At 57.8% G+C, this 15,160-nt stretch overlaps 1 protein-coding gene across 4 annotated transcripts in view; it reads right to left on the reverse strand.

The window, feature by feature from the left end:
- CELSR1 (cadherin EGF LAG seven-pass G-type receptor 1) overlaps nucleotides 1–15,160 on the reverse strand; it is a 137,719-nt gene that overhangs the window by 9,254 nt on the left and 113,305 nt on the right. For 3 of the 4 annotated variants that reach the window (XM_066358710.1, XM_066358712.1, XM_066358709.1), the window contains exons 17-25: nucleotides 15,024–15,118; nucleotides 13,929–14,138; nucleotides 12,584–12,767; nucleotides 11,401–11,553; nucleotides 10,258–10,462; nucleotides 8,866–9,033; nucleotides 7,095–7,221; nucleotides 5,223–5,423; nucleotides 1,584–1,758 (exon numbers count right to left, since the gene is read on the reverse strand). In XM_066358710.1, coding sequence (XP_066214807.1) covers nucleotides 1,584–1,758; nucleotides 5,223–5,423; nucleotides 7,095–7,221; nucleotides 8,866–9,033; nucleotides 10,258–10,462; nucleotides 11,401–11,553; nucleotides 12,584–12,767; nucleotides 13,929–14,138; nucleotides 15,024–15,118 — 1,518 coding nt within the window. The remainder of the gene's footprint in view (nucleotides 1–1,583; nucleotides 1,759–5,222; nucleotides 5,424–7,094; nucleotides 7,222–8,865; nucleotides 9,034–10,257; nucleotides 10,463–11,400; nucleotides 11,554–12,583; nucleotides 12,768–13,928; nucleotides 14,139–15,023; nucleotides 15,119–15,160) is intronic. The other variant, XM_066358711.1, reaches the window with a different exon arrangement.

Below are 15,160 nucleotides of genomic sequence, written 5' to 3' on the forward strand. Positions count from 1 at the left end.
AGCAGGAGAGACGTGACCTACCCTGGCTCTGACCCCAGCATGGCTGCTGGGCAGAACCCCGGGGCAGCACCCTTTCTCCCGCTGCTATGAGCCTCAGATTTCCCTCGAACTCAGGGCCTATTGAGGAGAAGGGGTTTGGCTCTTTGTGAATAGAAGTGTGGTCTTCCCTGACAGGAAGCAAACTATGTCTTTCTGGTACTTAGTGAGAAGTGTGCTAAGCAAGCACTGCCATTTTGTTCACTTATCCATCCATCCATCCATCCATCCATCTATCCATCCATCCACCCGCCCATGCACCCAACCACCCACCTATCCATCCATCCATCCATCCATCCATCCACCCATCTATCCACCCACCTACCCATCCACCCAACCATCCATCCATCCATCCATCCATCCATCCATCCACCCACCCATCCACCCACCCATCCATCCATCCATCCATCCATCCACCCATCCATCTACCTACCTACCCATCCACCCAACCACCCACCTATCCATCCATCCATCCATCCATCCATCCATCCATCCATCCATCCACCCAACCACCCATCCACCCACCTATCCATCCATCCACATACCTATCCATCCACCCATACATACATACATACATACATACATCTACCTACTCGTCCATCCATCCATCCATCTACCTACTCATCCATCCATCCACCCATCCACCCATCCATCCATCCACCAACCACCCATCCATCCATCCACCCATCTATCCATCCATCCATCCACCCATCCACATACCTATCCATCCATCCATCCATCAACCATCCATCCATCCATCCATCCACCCATCCATCCACCCACCTACCCATCCACCCAACCACCCACCTATCCATCCATCCATCCATCCATCCATCCATCCATCCATCCATCCACCCATCCATCCACCCACCTACCCATCCACCCAACCACCCACCTATCCATCCACCCAACCACCCACCTATCCATCCATCCATCCATCCATCCATCCATCCATCCATCCATCCATCCATCCACATACCTATCCCTCCATCCATCCACCCATCTATCCATCCATCTACCCACTCATCCATCTATCCATCCACCCATCCACCCATCCACATACCCATCCACCCACCATCCATCCAACCACCCAGCCACCCACCCATCCATCCATCTATCTATCTATCTATCCATCCACCCATCTATCCCCTATCTGCCCATCACTCATTCATTCATTCACCATCCATCCATGCAGTGGAAAGACATAGTTTTTATTTGTTAGGAGCCAGAGACAGAACCCTGATGAGACCCAGGCCCAGCTCTCAAGGAACTCACACTCAACAGAATACAAGTCCCCCAGTAGGCATGGAATGATTACACTCATGTGAGCATATCAGTGTGCAGGGCTGGAGCCTCCTCTGCAGGAAGGGGCCATGTCTGAACTGGGCACAGAAGGGAGAGGAGGCCAGAGAGCTCTTCTGCTTCGGTCTGGGGTTGCTGGCTCATCTGACACAGGTTCCTGTGCCAGCAATGTCACATGGGTCCCTCCACTGGTGGTCAGTTTCCAGCCCTGGCCACCCCAGCAGGGCTGCTCTGAGCATCCTCACCTGTGACAATGGCCGGGATGCCCCAGCCCACAACATAGTAGAACCGCATGGGCCCAGCGTCGATGTTGCGCACCTCTGTCAGCATGCGGTAGACATGCAGGCTCTCCACGAAGGTCCAGGCGAAGGTGCTCATATAGACGTAGTGCAGGGCAATGGCGATCACCGTGCACAGGAACTGCGGAGAGAGGAGCTGGCTCAACACCAGCCACCAGGCCCCCACCCCTGCACTGAAGGGGCACAGGGCGGAGAGGGAAATGACCAAACAGGCCACTCTGCAAATATGAGGGTCGCAGGTTGGAACAAGGACATTGAGTTAATTGTGTTTTGTACTAGATTCACCCAAGAGTGGCTAAGCACCAACCCTCATAGCATCTCAGCCTCCCTGTGTGGAATGGGGACCCCTCCCAGCCAAGACAGGTGCCATGAGCCAGCGCAGCCTGGGGACAAGAGGTGGCAGAGCCCCCAGTGTTTTCAGGAGAAGCTGGAAACCCGTATTTTCATGTCATGGTTCTAAATTTTGAAATGTTGGCATTTAATTTAAAGCTAAATATTGTAGAGTTGATCTGGTCAGGCAGAGACCCCCAGACCATGATCTTGGCCTTAGCCTGCCACCCCTGACCCTCGGCCAGGTCTCCAAGGCCCAGCAGGTGTGGGCTGCCTGAGGGAGGGCTTCATGCTTTGTGAGCTCAGTGGTAAACAAGATCCAGCTCATGGTGCCTGCACTGACTTCAGGGAGGATTCTGTCTCTGCTGAAGGAGGAATGGGAATGAGGGAGTCTGTTCTGTTCTGTCCTGTGCTGGGCAGGTGTGTCTGGCCAGTGACCAAGTGCCAGGAAGAGAAAGTCAACTTCCAGGGTAGCTGAGAGACAGCATCCCGGCCTCTGGAGATGTTGGTGAGCCAGCCAGTGTCGCTGGGGCACAGAAGGATGTGTGAGAACAGGAGGAAGGCGGTGGTGGGGAGAGGCTGAGGACACTGGGGTCGCAGGGAGTCCAGCCTTTGAGACCATTAGAGAACTCCAGTCCCAGGGACACTGGGCAGGTCCTAGAAAGGGACATTGGCAGGGTAGGAAAGGAATGCACTGAGGGGAGAGGGAGGAGAAAGCCCTCAGCCACGCCCAAGCCAAGCCCCACCCTGTCCACACCCACACAGTTGAGCCCCACCCCTGTCTATACCCCACAGCCAAGCCCTGCCCCTGACCACTGACCACTCTCACAGCTGAGCCCTGCCCATGTCCACACCCTTACACTGTCCCTACCTCTCATCGGGCCCCATAGTGGGCCCTACCCTTGACCACACCCTCACAACTGGGCCCTACCCTTGACCACACCCCATGGCTGGGCCCATCCCTAACACTCATTCTGTCCATCTCCACTGCTGTCCCGGCAGCCCAACCTCCCACGGTCTCAGTGTCTATGCCAAGGAGACACCACGATCAACAGACACAGGAGGGTGGGAGGAGAGAGAGGGCTAACCATGACCCACAGTGGAGGCCATTCTGCATATGTGCCAGGTCAGTGCACCCTGTGGGGAGCTCAACAGAGCACAAGTGCACTGGGAACACAAGTGCCACTTGCTGCCATGCCAACCTTGACACGCCACATTCTCTCCAGAAACAAAAGCCTGGAGATGAGGGAGAGGTCCCCGTAGATTAATACTTGTCAAATACAGTATAGAGCAGGACTCAAGCAGAAGAAAAGCAGAATCTTAGGTTATTATGAAGGCAAGCTCTTTGCCTCAGACATTGGACACAGTCTGCAGTTTGTGGTGGGCAGGGAGATCAGTGTGGCTGCACAGGGTGAGCCTGGGGCTGAGCGAACCCACCCCAAACACCCCTGCGCCCCCCTGCATGCAAAGCAGGGCTGGCTTAGGGAAAGGAGGACTGGTGAGGAGGACGGGGCTTGCTGCCTTGAGCAATGTGGAAAGCAAACCCATAGAATCACTTTTTTTTTTTAAAGAGAAGTGTTAGAAACACAACATTTTAAAATTTAGTGGGGCCATGCGTGAACAGGCTCCTGCACTAAGTGTACTACTTTTCCCAGAAATGGAACAAAGGCAGAATGCTAATGCACAATAAATCATTTCAGCCCGCCAGTAAGCTGGGAGATGAAAAGCCTCGCCCAGAGATGGGATGGTGAATTTACAGAAAACCCATAAAAACCAGGCGGGGTGCCAAGTCCCTGTGTGCGCACGGGGGTTTACTCCTCTCCTCCGTGCTCACCAATGCGCAGCTGGCCCGCTGAAGAGCCTTCGCTCCAGGAGCCCAGTCAGTGCTGGAGGTGGAGGGGGGACTCTTCGCCTTCCACCCGTGGTGTCCAGTTACAAGGAGTGGCTGCTCCTGTTTGTCCCCTCTTTGAGTGGAGACCCCTTAAAGGCACACTTGAAGGTTTCTGGAGTGAGTCATGCAGCTTCCTCACCTGTCTGATGCACTGATAAGGCCTACACGGGGAAGGACCTGTCACCCAGCTTACGGGTCTGTCTTCTGTGCCAGGCCTGGGGCTACTGGTGCCACAGCCCTCTCAGGTTGTCTGCCTGCCAGATCCTGTCTCTCTCTACCTGCCAGGCAAGACTGCCCCCCCTGTCCCCTCTGGGGGGGGAGGAGGTTTGGCTGTCCCACAGGGTCCTGAAGGGTTCCTCTGCTTGTGGTCAACGAGGAGGATGGGTTCAAGTAGGCAAGTGTCCCTGACCAGCAAGGCAGAGTTCCATCTTGGTCTCATTCCACTTCTTCTCCGGCACCTGTCTGTTCCCACAGACACGTCTCCCTTTCACGTGGGGGTTGCCTCCTCAAGCCCACAGCCCCCAGGGTGAGTGTCCAGCCTCACTCAGACTCGCACTGGGTGTGAGTGTCCAACTCACTGAGTGGCATCCTCACCTACATGTCCCCTTTTGGAGACCTGAGGCGTCCCGACTCTGCCCCGCCCCCTGCCACTTTCATGCAACACCCAGGAGCATACACAACACCCCCTGAGCTCCTGTGACACCCCAGGAGCCCACATGATGCTCCAGGAGGCTAGGTGACACGCCATGCACCAACACGACCCGGGATGGCTTGAGGGAGACGCCTCCTATTTAGCCAGACCACGGCAGCTCAGCACCCTCCTCTGGTCTCTCCCTCTCCCGGTCACTGTCTCCTGCGGCAGCCTCCCTCTCTTCCTCAGTCCCATCCACCCGCCAGCACCGCCGCGCCGGGCTCTGCGCCCATTCGAGGATCTCCTCCGCCTCCCTGGGGAGGCACACGGGCTTCCACAGGACATGTGGCCGTGACTCCTGAGAAAGTGCAAAGTGCAGAGAGTGGGGGGCGCTGCTGGACAGGGAAGCTCGTGGACAAGGTACGACACGTATCTTCGGGCCTCTAAAGCTCAAGTCACAGCTCGCAGAGCTCTGGGCTTCAACGAGTGACTGTACTTTCCGATGAAGTCACTAGTGCCCAGTCAGGAGAGTAAGAGGTGATGTGTGTGGAAGCCTCGGAGGAAGACCCCACTCAGGCACAAAGCCACGAGCCTACCTGACAGGCCCCGGGTCCCCAACCTCCCAGAGCTGGCCCACGGCACCCACGGGACGAGGGCACTGCTCCCGTCCAGCTCTAGCCTCAGACAGCACATGGGCCCAGGCAGGAGGACAGGGCACGGGTGGGAGGCTCACCGGGTTTCCTGTCTGGGTGATCCCAATCACGTAGACCAGCTGGGAGAAGAAGAGCGCCCCGATGAGGTTCCTGTGGGTGCTGTGCAGGTTGGAGCGCAGAGTCCGCACCAGCGCCAGGAGGACGAAGGCCACCAGCAGGGCGGCCAGGGACAGGGACACGGCAGCGTAGGTGACAATCTTCAGGGGCAAGACCTCTCCGTGCTGCAGGCAGTGTGGTGAGAGACGGGAGAACGTAAGGGCCGTGGCCCTGAGGAAGCTTTTGCATGAAAGACACATCAACACTACGATTATTATGGGCAGGAACCAGCATGACTGCAGCGTAAGGCTCAGGGTGGGAAACAGCAGGAAAAACCAAACAGACAATGCGGGGAGGGGGGTGGATGGTAACGATGGTCACACAGCAATTCCTGAATGTATGTAAGACCCCTGACTGGTACCCACCGAAACGTGGCTGAGATGGTGACTTTTGTGTACATTTTGCAACCCTGCTGTTCAGGAAACGCTGAGCCCAGCCACTAAATCCTGACTTGGGCAAGACCTCCCAAATAGACTCGGTTTTCCCAAAAAACCGAGTCTGGGCAGCTGCCAGAGGGACCGCCATTGTCTATTGTGCTTTGCAAAATGTCACACTTGTCCTTGTGGAGTTTTGGCATCTGGGGAACAAGAAGCTCCCATTCTCCAGTAACTTCTAGAAAGTGTTCTGAACTCAGAATTCCGAGCAAGGACGGCCCAGGGGACACCAGGTGGCCAGGACTGGTTGGGGTTGGGATGCCAAGTGCTAACGGATTTCTCCCCCTGTAGTGAACTCGGGTGTCCCCTGGAGGCCACCATCCGGCCCCCTCTCCCCGTGGCTGGGGGGGCTATTTGGAGGCCTCTGGCTTTGAGGCACCCCAGGCACATGGGAGCCCTGATTCTTCCTCTGTTTTTATTTCTTCTGCCTGAATCTCAGCTTCCTTGGATCTGAGCTCGTTCCTGGTGCGGCCTAGCATCCTGGCCAGTAGAGGACCTCCAGGTCCCCTGTGGACAGAACCCACGAATAACGACCCCTCCAGGCCAGGACCTGGTGCTCATGCTCGAATGTGCCCACCAGGGGGAGGCCCACGGGCACTTTCTCCTTGTCACCCGGACGCCCAGCAGCAGCAGCTCAGGGCTGACTCACCCTCCCAAGAATGTGATGTAAACTTGGGCAGCTGCACACCACAGAGCCCCTGGGAGAGACGGATGATGGCCTGGCCTCCATGGACAAAACAGAGGCCTGAAAAGGAGGCCACCCCGAGGTCACCCAGGCCCTAGTTCCGGCTCCTAGACTCTAGTGTCGGGCACCCAGGCTGACCTCACCACTGCCCCGAGTGGCCCCGTGGCCCCATTCATTGCATTCCCAGGCTCAGAAAATGCCGGGGGTTAGACATTAGCTGCCGGCTGCTGGGTGGCTCCTGACCAGCCTCCTTTGTCCTATGGGGCCTTCTGGGGCCAGCGTGTGTGGCGCTGAAGGGAGACACTGCCTTTGTTCCCGCCAGCCGTCTCTTTTCTTCCCTAAAATTTAAAGCCGGTAGAAGCAGCATCGTCTAACAGACTGCGGGGAAGCCCGCTTTGAAGTGAGGCGTATATTCCAGGAGTTTCTTTTCAGTCTGAGGCTTAGGGTCTGCCGCTGTGGCTTTTAATTTACAACCTGGTCTCTTTGAAAACCCTTTTAAGGGGGTTTTGTTATGGAAATGTTCCTAAAATCTGGCCAACTGGCCTAGTGTGGATTCAGTTTGGTCAAAGCACTTGGAAGCAAAGACTCAGCCTGTTTGAGGGGACAGGTTTGGGGCTAGGCTAAACACCCCAAGGGACTCATGCTCCCCTGCACACCCTGTGGGGGTGCGCGCCCACCTCACGCCTGGAGACGTCCATGAGCACCGCGAAGCTAGTGGTGTGGCTGCACTGGCAGGTGACATGGGTTCGGTTTCTGGACAGCAGCTCGCAGCCCTTGGCTGACCAGCCTCCAGGGCCACTGGGGCTGCAGAGAAAAGGGGAGGGGATGGGTCCCTGCACCACCGGGGTCTCCAATGGCCTCCTTCCCCTGCTGGAGCCCGTGTGGCCCCCTCAGACACCCAACACAAGTGCCACAGTCACCTGCTACGGGGACCACAGCCCCGCTGCCACTCGGGACCGTGTGAAATGCTCCCTCGCCTTTCCTGGCTGGAGAGGCCTCTAATGAGCACCTGTGAAGTTCATGTTCATGTGTCATCTCTCAGTAAAACTTAAATGGGGACATCTTGGGTCTATACCACACGCCCCTTTTGTCAGAAACATGAGTCAGTTGTTAAAACAGCCACTTTGTTCTTCACGCTTTGTGTGAGTCTGGGCGACTTGAGAAATAATCTCACATTTGTTTTAGTCTTTCATCGTCCAAACGCGTCATGTTTTACGGCCACTGCCTAGAAGCAGGGTCCAATTATACTCCTGTTTTACTGATGGGGAGCCCCAAATGACAAGCTATAAAGGGTGTGTCTCAGCCTCAGAGGGAGCCCTGCCCTCCCAGACTCTGGGAAAATCCAGTCACGTCTCTGGCCCTCAGTTTACTCATCTGTAAAATGGGATATGAAGGCGTGTGTCTGTGTTTGCCAAGAAGTTTAAGATGCAAGGATGACAGCTGTGGCCCGAAGCAGAGAAGATAATTAGAGCTGCGGCTAATTGCCGGGATCTGATGGGGCGACCCTGACAGAGACGTGCCTCACGCCGGCCAAGCAGACCTTCACACGTCTGTCACCACGAAAGTGGGCCCTGCGGTCTTGCTTTGGTAAGCCAAGCAGACACTGCAGCTTGCTCGTTAACTAGGACTTGGGAACCACAGACAAGGGGGCAAGACTGACTGACTTACAGTCTCTGCCAACCCAAGTCTGCTCCCTCCAGCATAAGCCCGAGCGGGCCGGGCACCTGCTCACTCGCCCAGGGCGCCGGTGCCCAGCACAGCCCCCACCCACTCCAGTGGAACCATGATTTGAGGGGGAATCTCTGGTTGCACAGGATTGAACCCCCAGCTGTAGAATTCTGTCCTGGCTCTCAGCATGGGGTGGGGGATGGACCCTGCTGAGGTGACATGGCCTCCCAGGGTAAAACCAGCCCCAGTGGCTGCCATGTTGGTATTGCAGGTGGGCCAGGTAAGGTCCGGTACCCTTGACTGAGACAGGGACTCCCCCATCCACATCTGGGATTTCCCACTGTCAGCGGAAGGGCCTGGGCCCAGTCTCTGAGTGCTGCTTCCCACGTGTGTGTCCGGAACAAGCCCCACCTTCGTCTGCTGACAGACTGGGCGCTTGTCCGCTGCTGCGTTCTAGGAGTCTTGCAGGTGAGTGGCCTGTCTCTGTATTGGGCTGCGTGTGTGTACACACGTGTGTGTGTTTCTGGGTATGTGTGTGTGTGTACATGTGTGTGTGTGTAACCGTGAGGGCAGGGAACTCTGACATCTCAGGACAATCCTGCGGTCCCACAAGGGGCTGGCAGAGGAGTAAGACAGCAAAACACCCCCCCCACGGGACAGTCCCCTAGTGGAGTGTGAGGGACACAGGACACACTCCAGCCTCAGCAAAGCCCCTACATGGAGACGCAGAGCTCAGAGGCAGGGGAGGTGGCTGCCCCTGGCTCCCGGAGTCGCCCTTACGTGATGGAGTGGTTCCAGAACACGCAGACGGGCTTGGTGCGCTCCTCGGTCTCCAGCAGGGCAAACTCCACCAGGACGGGCCTCTCCAGGGGGCTGGGGAGCGAGGCGCCCTCGCTATACACCACCGCGCTCACCACTGGCGTGTTGATGACGGGTCTGTTAGGTAGCCTGTGGGTGAGAGGCGAGAGCACAGGACCAACGTGCTTAGAAAGCGCTCGTCTAACCCCGTGTGCAAACACACTGAGCACATGGACGGACGTCTCTCTGGGAGGGACATCGACACAGTGGGCAAGTCCGGAGCCACAGCCTCTGTGCTGAGAAGAGCCTGGGCTGCGGCCGCCATGTGCTCGGTGCAGGTTTGGTCACTGGTGGGGTGTGTTCAGGGAGTGGTCACCTCTGCATCATAGGTGGACTTTAGAAGTTTAAAAAAGAAGAAAACTTGCCCTGACTGGTTGGCTCAGTGGTAGAGCATCGGCCTGGCGTGTAGAAGTCCCGGGTTCAATTTCCCGGCCAGGGCACACAGGAGAGGCACCCATCTGCTTCTCCACCCCTCCCCCTTCCTTCCTCTCTGTCTCTCTCTTCCCCTCCCGCAGCCAAGGCTCCACTGGAGCAAAGTTTGCCCGGGTGCTGAGGATGGCCCATGGCCTCTGCCTCAGGCATTAGAATGGCTCTGGTTGCAGTGGAGCAACGCCCCAGATGGGCAGAGCATCGCCCCCTAGTTGGCTTACTGGGTGGATCCCAGTCAGGCGCATGCAGAAGTCTGTCTCTCTGCCTTCCTGCTTCTCACTTCAAAAAAATATAAAAAAAAAGAAAAAAAAGAAGAAAACTTTTGTCCATAAATGTGTGGCAGTCTCATAACATAACACAGCAGAAACAGCAGGGAAGACTCAACCATCGAAGAAAGGAAGCCAGTGGGACGGTTACGGCTCCTGGCAGGGTCGCACCCGGTACTAAGGAGACTGTGAAGACCTAGGGAAGAATCACCTGGGAAAGGGAAGCGTCCCCGCGCGCCCGCCCCTGATCACGGCCACAGAGCCCCTTTGGGCAGCACCGGTTTCCCAGCCAGTGTTTACTGAGCAGCCCTTAGGACTGTGGTCACCAACAGCCCGAGACAGACAAGTGTTAGGAACGAAACCCCTGAGTGGAGCTGACACTGCCAGCCTGTGTGTCAGTGGTTCCATCGAGGCACAAGGCGCGTGCTAGGGAGGGGTGTTCCTGGCAGACACACCAGGGACAGGGCCTGTCTGGCAGACCCAGGACCTCTGTCCAAGGGAGACCACAGGGCGGGGGTGTCCCTATACAAATGTTTGGGTAGGTGAGGTTTTGATTTATGGAGAGCCTCGGAACCTTCTAGGAACGAGCTCTCCTTGTGCCCCCGGGGGCCGGCCTTACCGGAGGCTGCGGCGGTCAGGGTCATAGTTCTCAGGCAGGAGCTGCCCCAAGGTCCGGTAGATGATGACCAGGGCTACGGCAAACTGGCCGGGCTCATTGGGGTGCCTCTTCCGCCTCCTGAATGGGGTGTCCCTCTCGGCTCTGGGCCCCGGGCGCGGAGTCTGTGGGGCGGCCTTCCGACCAACTGTCCTGACCGCGGGGCCCTCTGCAACGTGAGCAGGAGTGTGAGTGCGGGGCTGGACAGCGGTGAGACGCGTGCTCCAGCAGGGACACCTTGAGGACATTGTGCTAAGTGAAGCAAGCTGGTCAAATATGCTGATCTCACTGTGACATGCAGACCAGAAGACAGAAAGGGAAACAGTGGTCACTAGAGGCTGGAGGGAGGGGGTGGGGGAGTTAGTGCCTCCTCCTCCAGGAGGGCTGCCATCTCCCTGGAAACACTGCACAAGAGGCCAGGTGGCATTGAATGGCGTTCTGGGCATGGTGGCTTCTTGGGACATCTCGAGACCCTGGAGCACACCTGGGAGCAGAGAACAAGCCTGTCCCTTCCAGGTGTTTGCTCCTGGCCCCATATGCACTGCTGGGTCTAGAGCCTCAGTTTCCCCCATGATCCGAGTGGCTCATTGTATCTCCAGCTAACCAGCTGGCCACCCAGGGGGATCTCACCCAGCAGAGCAGGCAGCACTCCCCTCCGCTGTCTGGGCTGAGGGTGGGTCAGGGCGTGGGGGGCAGGGCGAGGCCTGGGCTGGGCAGAGAGTCCAACTAGGGGACAGTCAGGGAAGAGGAGGGATTTGGGCCACGGTGGGGAAGTGTCTGAGGGTGGAAGACACTGGCTTGGTGATGCCTGAGGGGGTGGGTTAAAGGCAGGCAGAGGTCGGCCCTTGGAGCCAAGCACTGTTGCCGGCAGGGGTGCGGGGGAGCAGGTCCTCTGAGAGGGACACTTAAGTGGCTGTAGGAGAGCACCCTTCATTGCCATTGGAGTCCGACACCAGCCAATGCCACCAGCCAGCCCCCTATTTCAGAGAGGCCCATCACGGGCACCACGGGGCGTGCTCTGCAGTGAGAACCATTTCTCCTTCTCCCTCAGGCTCCCCTCTGCCCCTCAGGCGGTGAGGGTCCCAAGGGCAGCCCTGGGCTTCTAACCGGTCTCACGTCTTCTTTCCAGCGGCTTGAAGAAGTCGGCCGAGAAGAAGACGGAGGATGCCAACTCTCTTGGGAAGTCATCGCGAATGTCCTCGAACCGCGGCACCCAGGCGCCCGTGAAGTTAAACTTGTCAAAGATGTCCACGGCAAGGACTGTGGGGACAGTGGTTTCCATCACATACGGCTCGCAGCCCCTCCGCTGGGAGCCAAAGGGAGCTGCGGTCCTTGAGCTACAATCTCTAGACCAGATCCTCCTCTGTCTTCCTGGTCCCTCAGCCTCACTGAGGACTCCTGTGGGAGGGGAAAACTCGGGGCAAGTTCAATCATTGAACAGGCACCCAGAACCATCAGGCGGGACTCAGCTCTGGAGGCAAGCAGGGGACAATGATGGGGTGACTTTTGAGCAGTGCACCCTAGCCTTCCCCTGGTAGGGACACCGCTTACAGGTTACAGACCCGTCCAGTCACATAATTAGGTGAATGAAGGGGCCACCCCAGGGAAGGGACAACCCCAGGTTTTGCCCAAGTGCCCCCCACGTGGTGCTTAATAAACACTTGCAGGAGAAAATGAGACGTTCCTCCCCCCCCCCAGGAGGGCCCCCCAGGGGCTCTGCCAGTACTATACGAGCTGGGTGGGGGCACTTCTACCTCTGGGGCTTTCTTCCCATGAAGGAGCCCAACTGGCTGACCCCCAGCCTCAGAACAGTGTGTCCAGGGCTCTGGGGGAACTTGGTTCATGAGGCGTTTGCTGTGTTGATGACTGTCCCTGCCCGCTGCCCCGGTGCTGGGCTGCCCTGTCCCTCGTCCCTCCCTGGGCCTGGGCCTCTCTTAGTGTAGAGGGCTGGACCCAAGGCCAGACCCCCAGGCCCACTCCCTAGACAGTCTCATACCCCAGCCCCAATAGGCCCATGGGCTACCAAGATCATGACAGCAGCCCCTAGCCTCCTCTGCCCGTGCCTGTCTCTGATTTCCTGGGCCCGGGGGTGCCATGTGTGTCTCTATGGGTCACCTAGGAACAGGCTGGACAGAGAGGGTCCCGTCTCCCCATTTTATAGACAAGGAGACAGGCCAGAGCTGTTGACCCTTCCCTAAGAGATAGCCGGGCTGGGTCCGTCCACAGCACATGGGCCTGGGGCTGTGCCCGAGGAGCGCGCCCATCCCCCATGCTGGCTTGCGGTCCTTACTCATGTTGGCGGTGACGATGACGAAGGGCCTCAGGTAGGTCCTGCGCAGGTTGCGGGCCACGTTGCTGAAGTAGTCCTCGAAGCGTCTCAGCAGCTGGGCCACACCCCCCTCGCTGCGCTGGATGTGTTCCCACGCCGCCTGGGTGTCCGGGGCCAGGAGGGCGCTGCCCGCGTGGACGAGGTCCTGGGCAGACACAGACAGATGGCGCTCAGCTCATGGGTGTGGCCTGGGGAGGCCTGGCTAGCACAGCGGGGGGTCAGCAGGTTCCGGAAGGCCAGGCTGGGCCAAGCCCTTGTGGAGGGCAGGGCAGGTGTTTTCATCTCAAGGGCAGGAGGCGGTGTCAGGGAGAAGCTCTGCGGGGGGTTTCCCGTGTGCACCCTGAGGTGCAAAGGGGAGGTGCCCTGGTGATGTCAGAGTCCCACTCCCGCCAAGAAAACCAGGTACTGGGAGCCTCCTCCCTCATCTCTGAGAGCACAGTGAGGCAGCTGAGGACACACTGTGGGTGACTCTGTGGGTGACACTCCTGCCCCTAAACACCTCAGGATCTACGTGAATGGGAATAGGGCAGCATGGGGGAGATATCTGGTTGTCCCTGGGGCCTCGGGGTCCCCACCCAAGACAGAAACCAGGAGGGGAAACTTCTGTTTGCAAAGAAATCAAAGGTGAGAACAAAATCTATCAGCCCCAACTCTCAGATCTGGGTTGAAATGTGAGGGGACCCTCCCTGCCTTGGCCCCAGGGTCTCTGGATGGGCAGGGGGATTCCGAGGGCCCTAGTGGACAGGGAAGCCTAGCGAGGAGAGAACGGAAAGCGAGGTGGCACTGTGCCCCTCTGAGAGCAGCTTACAAATGTCAGGAAGAGTAAGTCGTTTTAAACAGATGTTTCTTAGGGACCGAGGACTTAACCAAACGGCAAGCAGAAGGGTCTGTGTCGGAGAAGCCATGGCCTCTTGGGGTGTGTAGGTGGGAGCAGAGACTCCAGAACCCCACCCTTTACGAGCTGGGTGTCCTTGGGGCTGTGTGACTCAGTTTTCTTACTTGTACAATGGCGTGATGACTGTACCACATTGCAGGATGTGTGTGCACAATAAGTGAGCTCACTCGTGTAAACCACACAGAACACCCAGCTTGCACTAAATGATCAGCAGCTAGCAGCTATCACTGTCATCGCCACCAGGACTGTGACCTGCCTGTGCCCTTCCCAGAATGCTCCTAACATTCATCATCAGTTTCGCGGGTCATGGGTATGACGGTCCTTCCTCTGAGCCCCTGCAGAACGCCCGAGCTCACAGCTCATCCTAGATGTGCGGGGATCCCGAGTGGCCATCTGCCCACGCCTTCCTACCTCATGGAAGTCAGTGTCCCGCGTGGCCGCCAGCTCAAAGCCCTGCTGGCCGCTCTCGTGCTGCAGGATGTGGCCCAGCAGCTGGTAGGCCGTGCGCACATCGCGGCCAAAGAGTGGAGTCGTGTGCTGCGTGGCGTTCCGCAGCGCCTTGGCCAGCCGCAGGGACCCGGCCGCGTCCATCCGTGTCTCGTTCCGGCTCAGTTGCTCGTTCTACAAGGAGGGAGCAAATGCGGTGTCTGCAAACCTACTGTGTGCACGCTGCCTGGGGTCCTTCCTGCTCAAAGAGACACCACGCTCTGGAGGGAACTGCCTTGTGAAGAAATAACTTTCTCGGCCCTGGCCGGTTGGCTCAGCGGTAGAGCGTCGGCCTGGCGTGCGGGGGACCCGGGTTCGATTCCCGGCCAGGGCACACAGGAGAAGCGCCCATCTACTTCTCCACCCCCCCCCCCCTTCCTCTCTGTCTCTCTATTCCCCTCCCGCACCCAAGGCTCCATTGGAGCAAAGATGGCCCGGGCGCTGGGGATGGCTCCTTGGCCTCTGCCCCAGGCGCTAGAGTGGCTCTGGTCGCAGCAGAGCGACGCCCCGGAGGGGCAGAGCATCGCCCCCTGATGGGCAGAGCGTTGCCCCTGGTGGGCGTGCCGGGTGGATCCAGGTCGGGCGCATGCGGGAGGCTGTCTGACTGTCTCTCCCCATTTCCAGCTTCAGAAAAATACAAAAAAATAAATAAATAAATAAAATAAATAAAATAAGAAATAACTTTCTCAAGAAATAACTTGAGAAATCTGAAAAAAATCCCCAAACAAGCTCCAGTCGATAATTGTGGAGCAAAAAACACTGCTTTTCTGCCAGGCCAAAAAGCAGCTGGGAAAACACAGCAAATGGAAGAAGCCAGAGCATATGAGGCATTGTGAGAAGGGAGAGAGGGGAGGGCAGGGGACGTGACCCCGAGGGCTCGGAGTTTGCAGAGCCAGAAGCAGAGCAGGGTCCTGACTAGAAAGAGAGCATCGTGAGCCACGTGCAGCGTCTGACAGCAGGGTCCTGGCTGCCTGGACGCATACCCCCTCCCAGTGGCCCCATCCACACGCCCGTCCCTACCGTGGCTCTGAGCTGCACGAAGGAGGCCGTGGTACAGTTGAAGAGCTCCGGGGGCCGCCAGCCCTTCTCCACGCTGCAGTGCCGAATTGCATTTCCTGGGGAACAGGGGCTGGACTCGTGAACCTGGCATTCTAATG

This window comes from Saccopteryx leptura, chromosome 1 (genome assembly GCF_036850995.1).
Source record: "Saccopteryx leptura isolate mSacLep1 chromosome 1, mSacLep1_pri_phased_curated, whole genome shotgun sequence".
NCBI classification, from domain to species: Eukaryota; Metazoa; Chordata; class Mammalia; order Chiroptera; family Emballonuridae; genus Saccopteryx; species Saccopteryx leptura.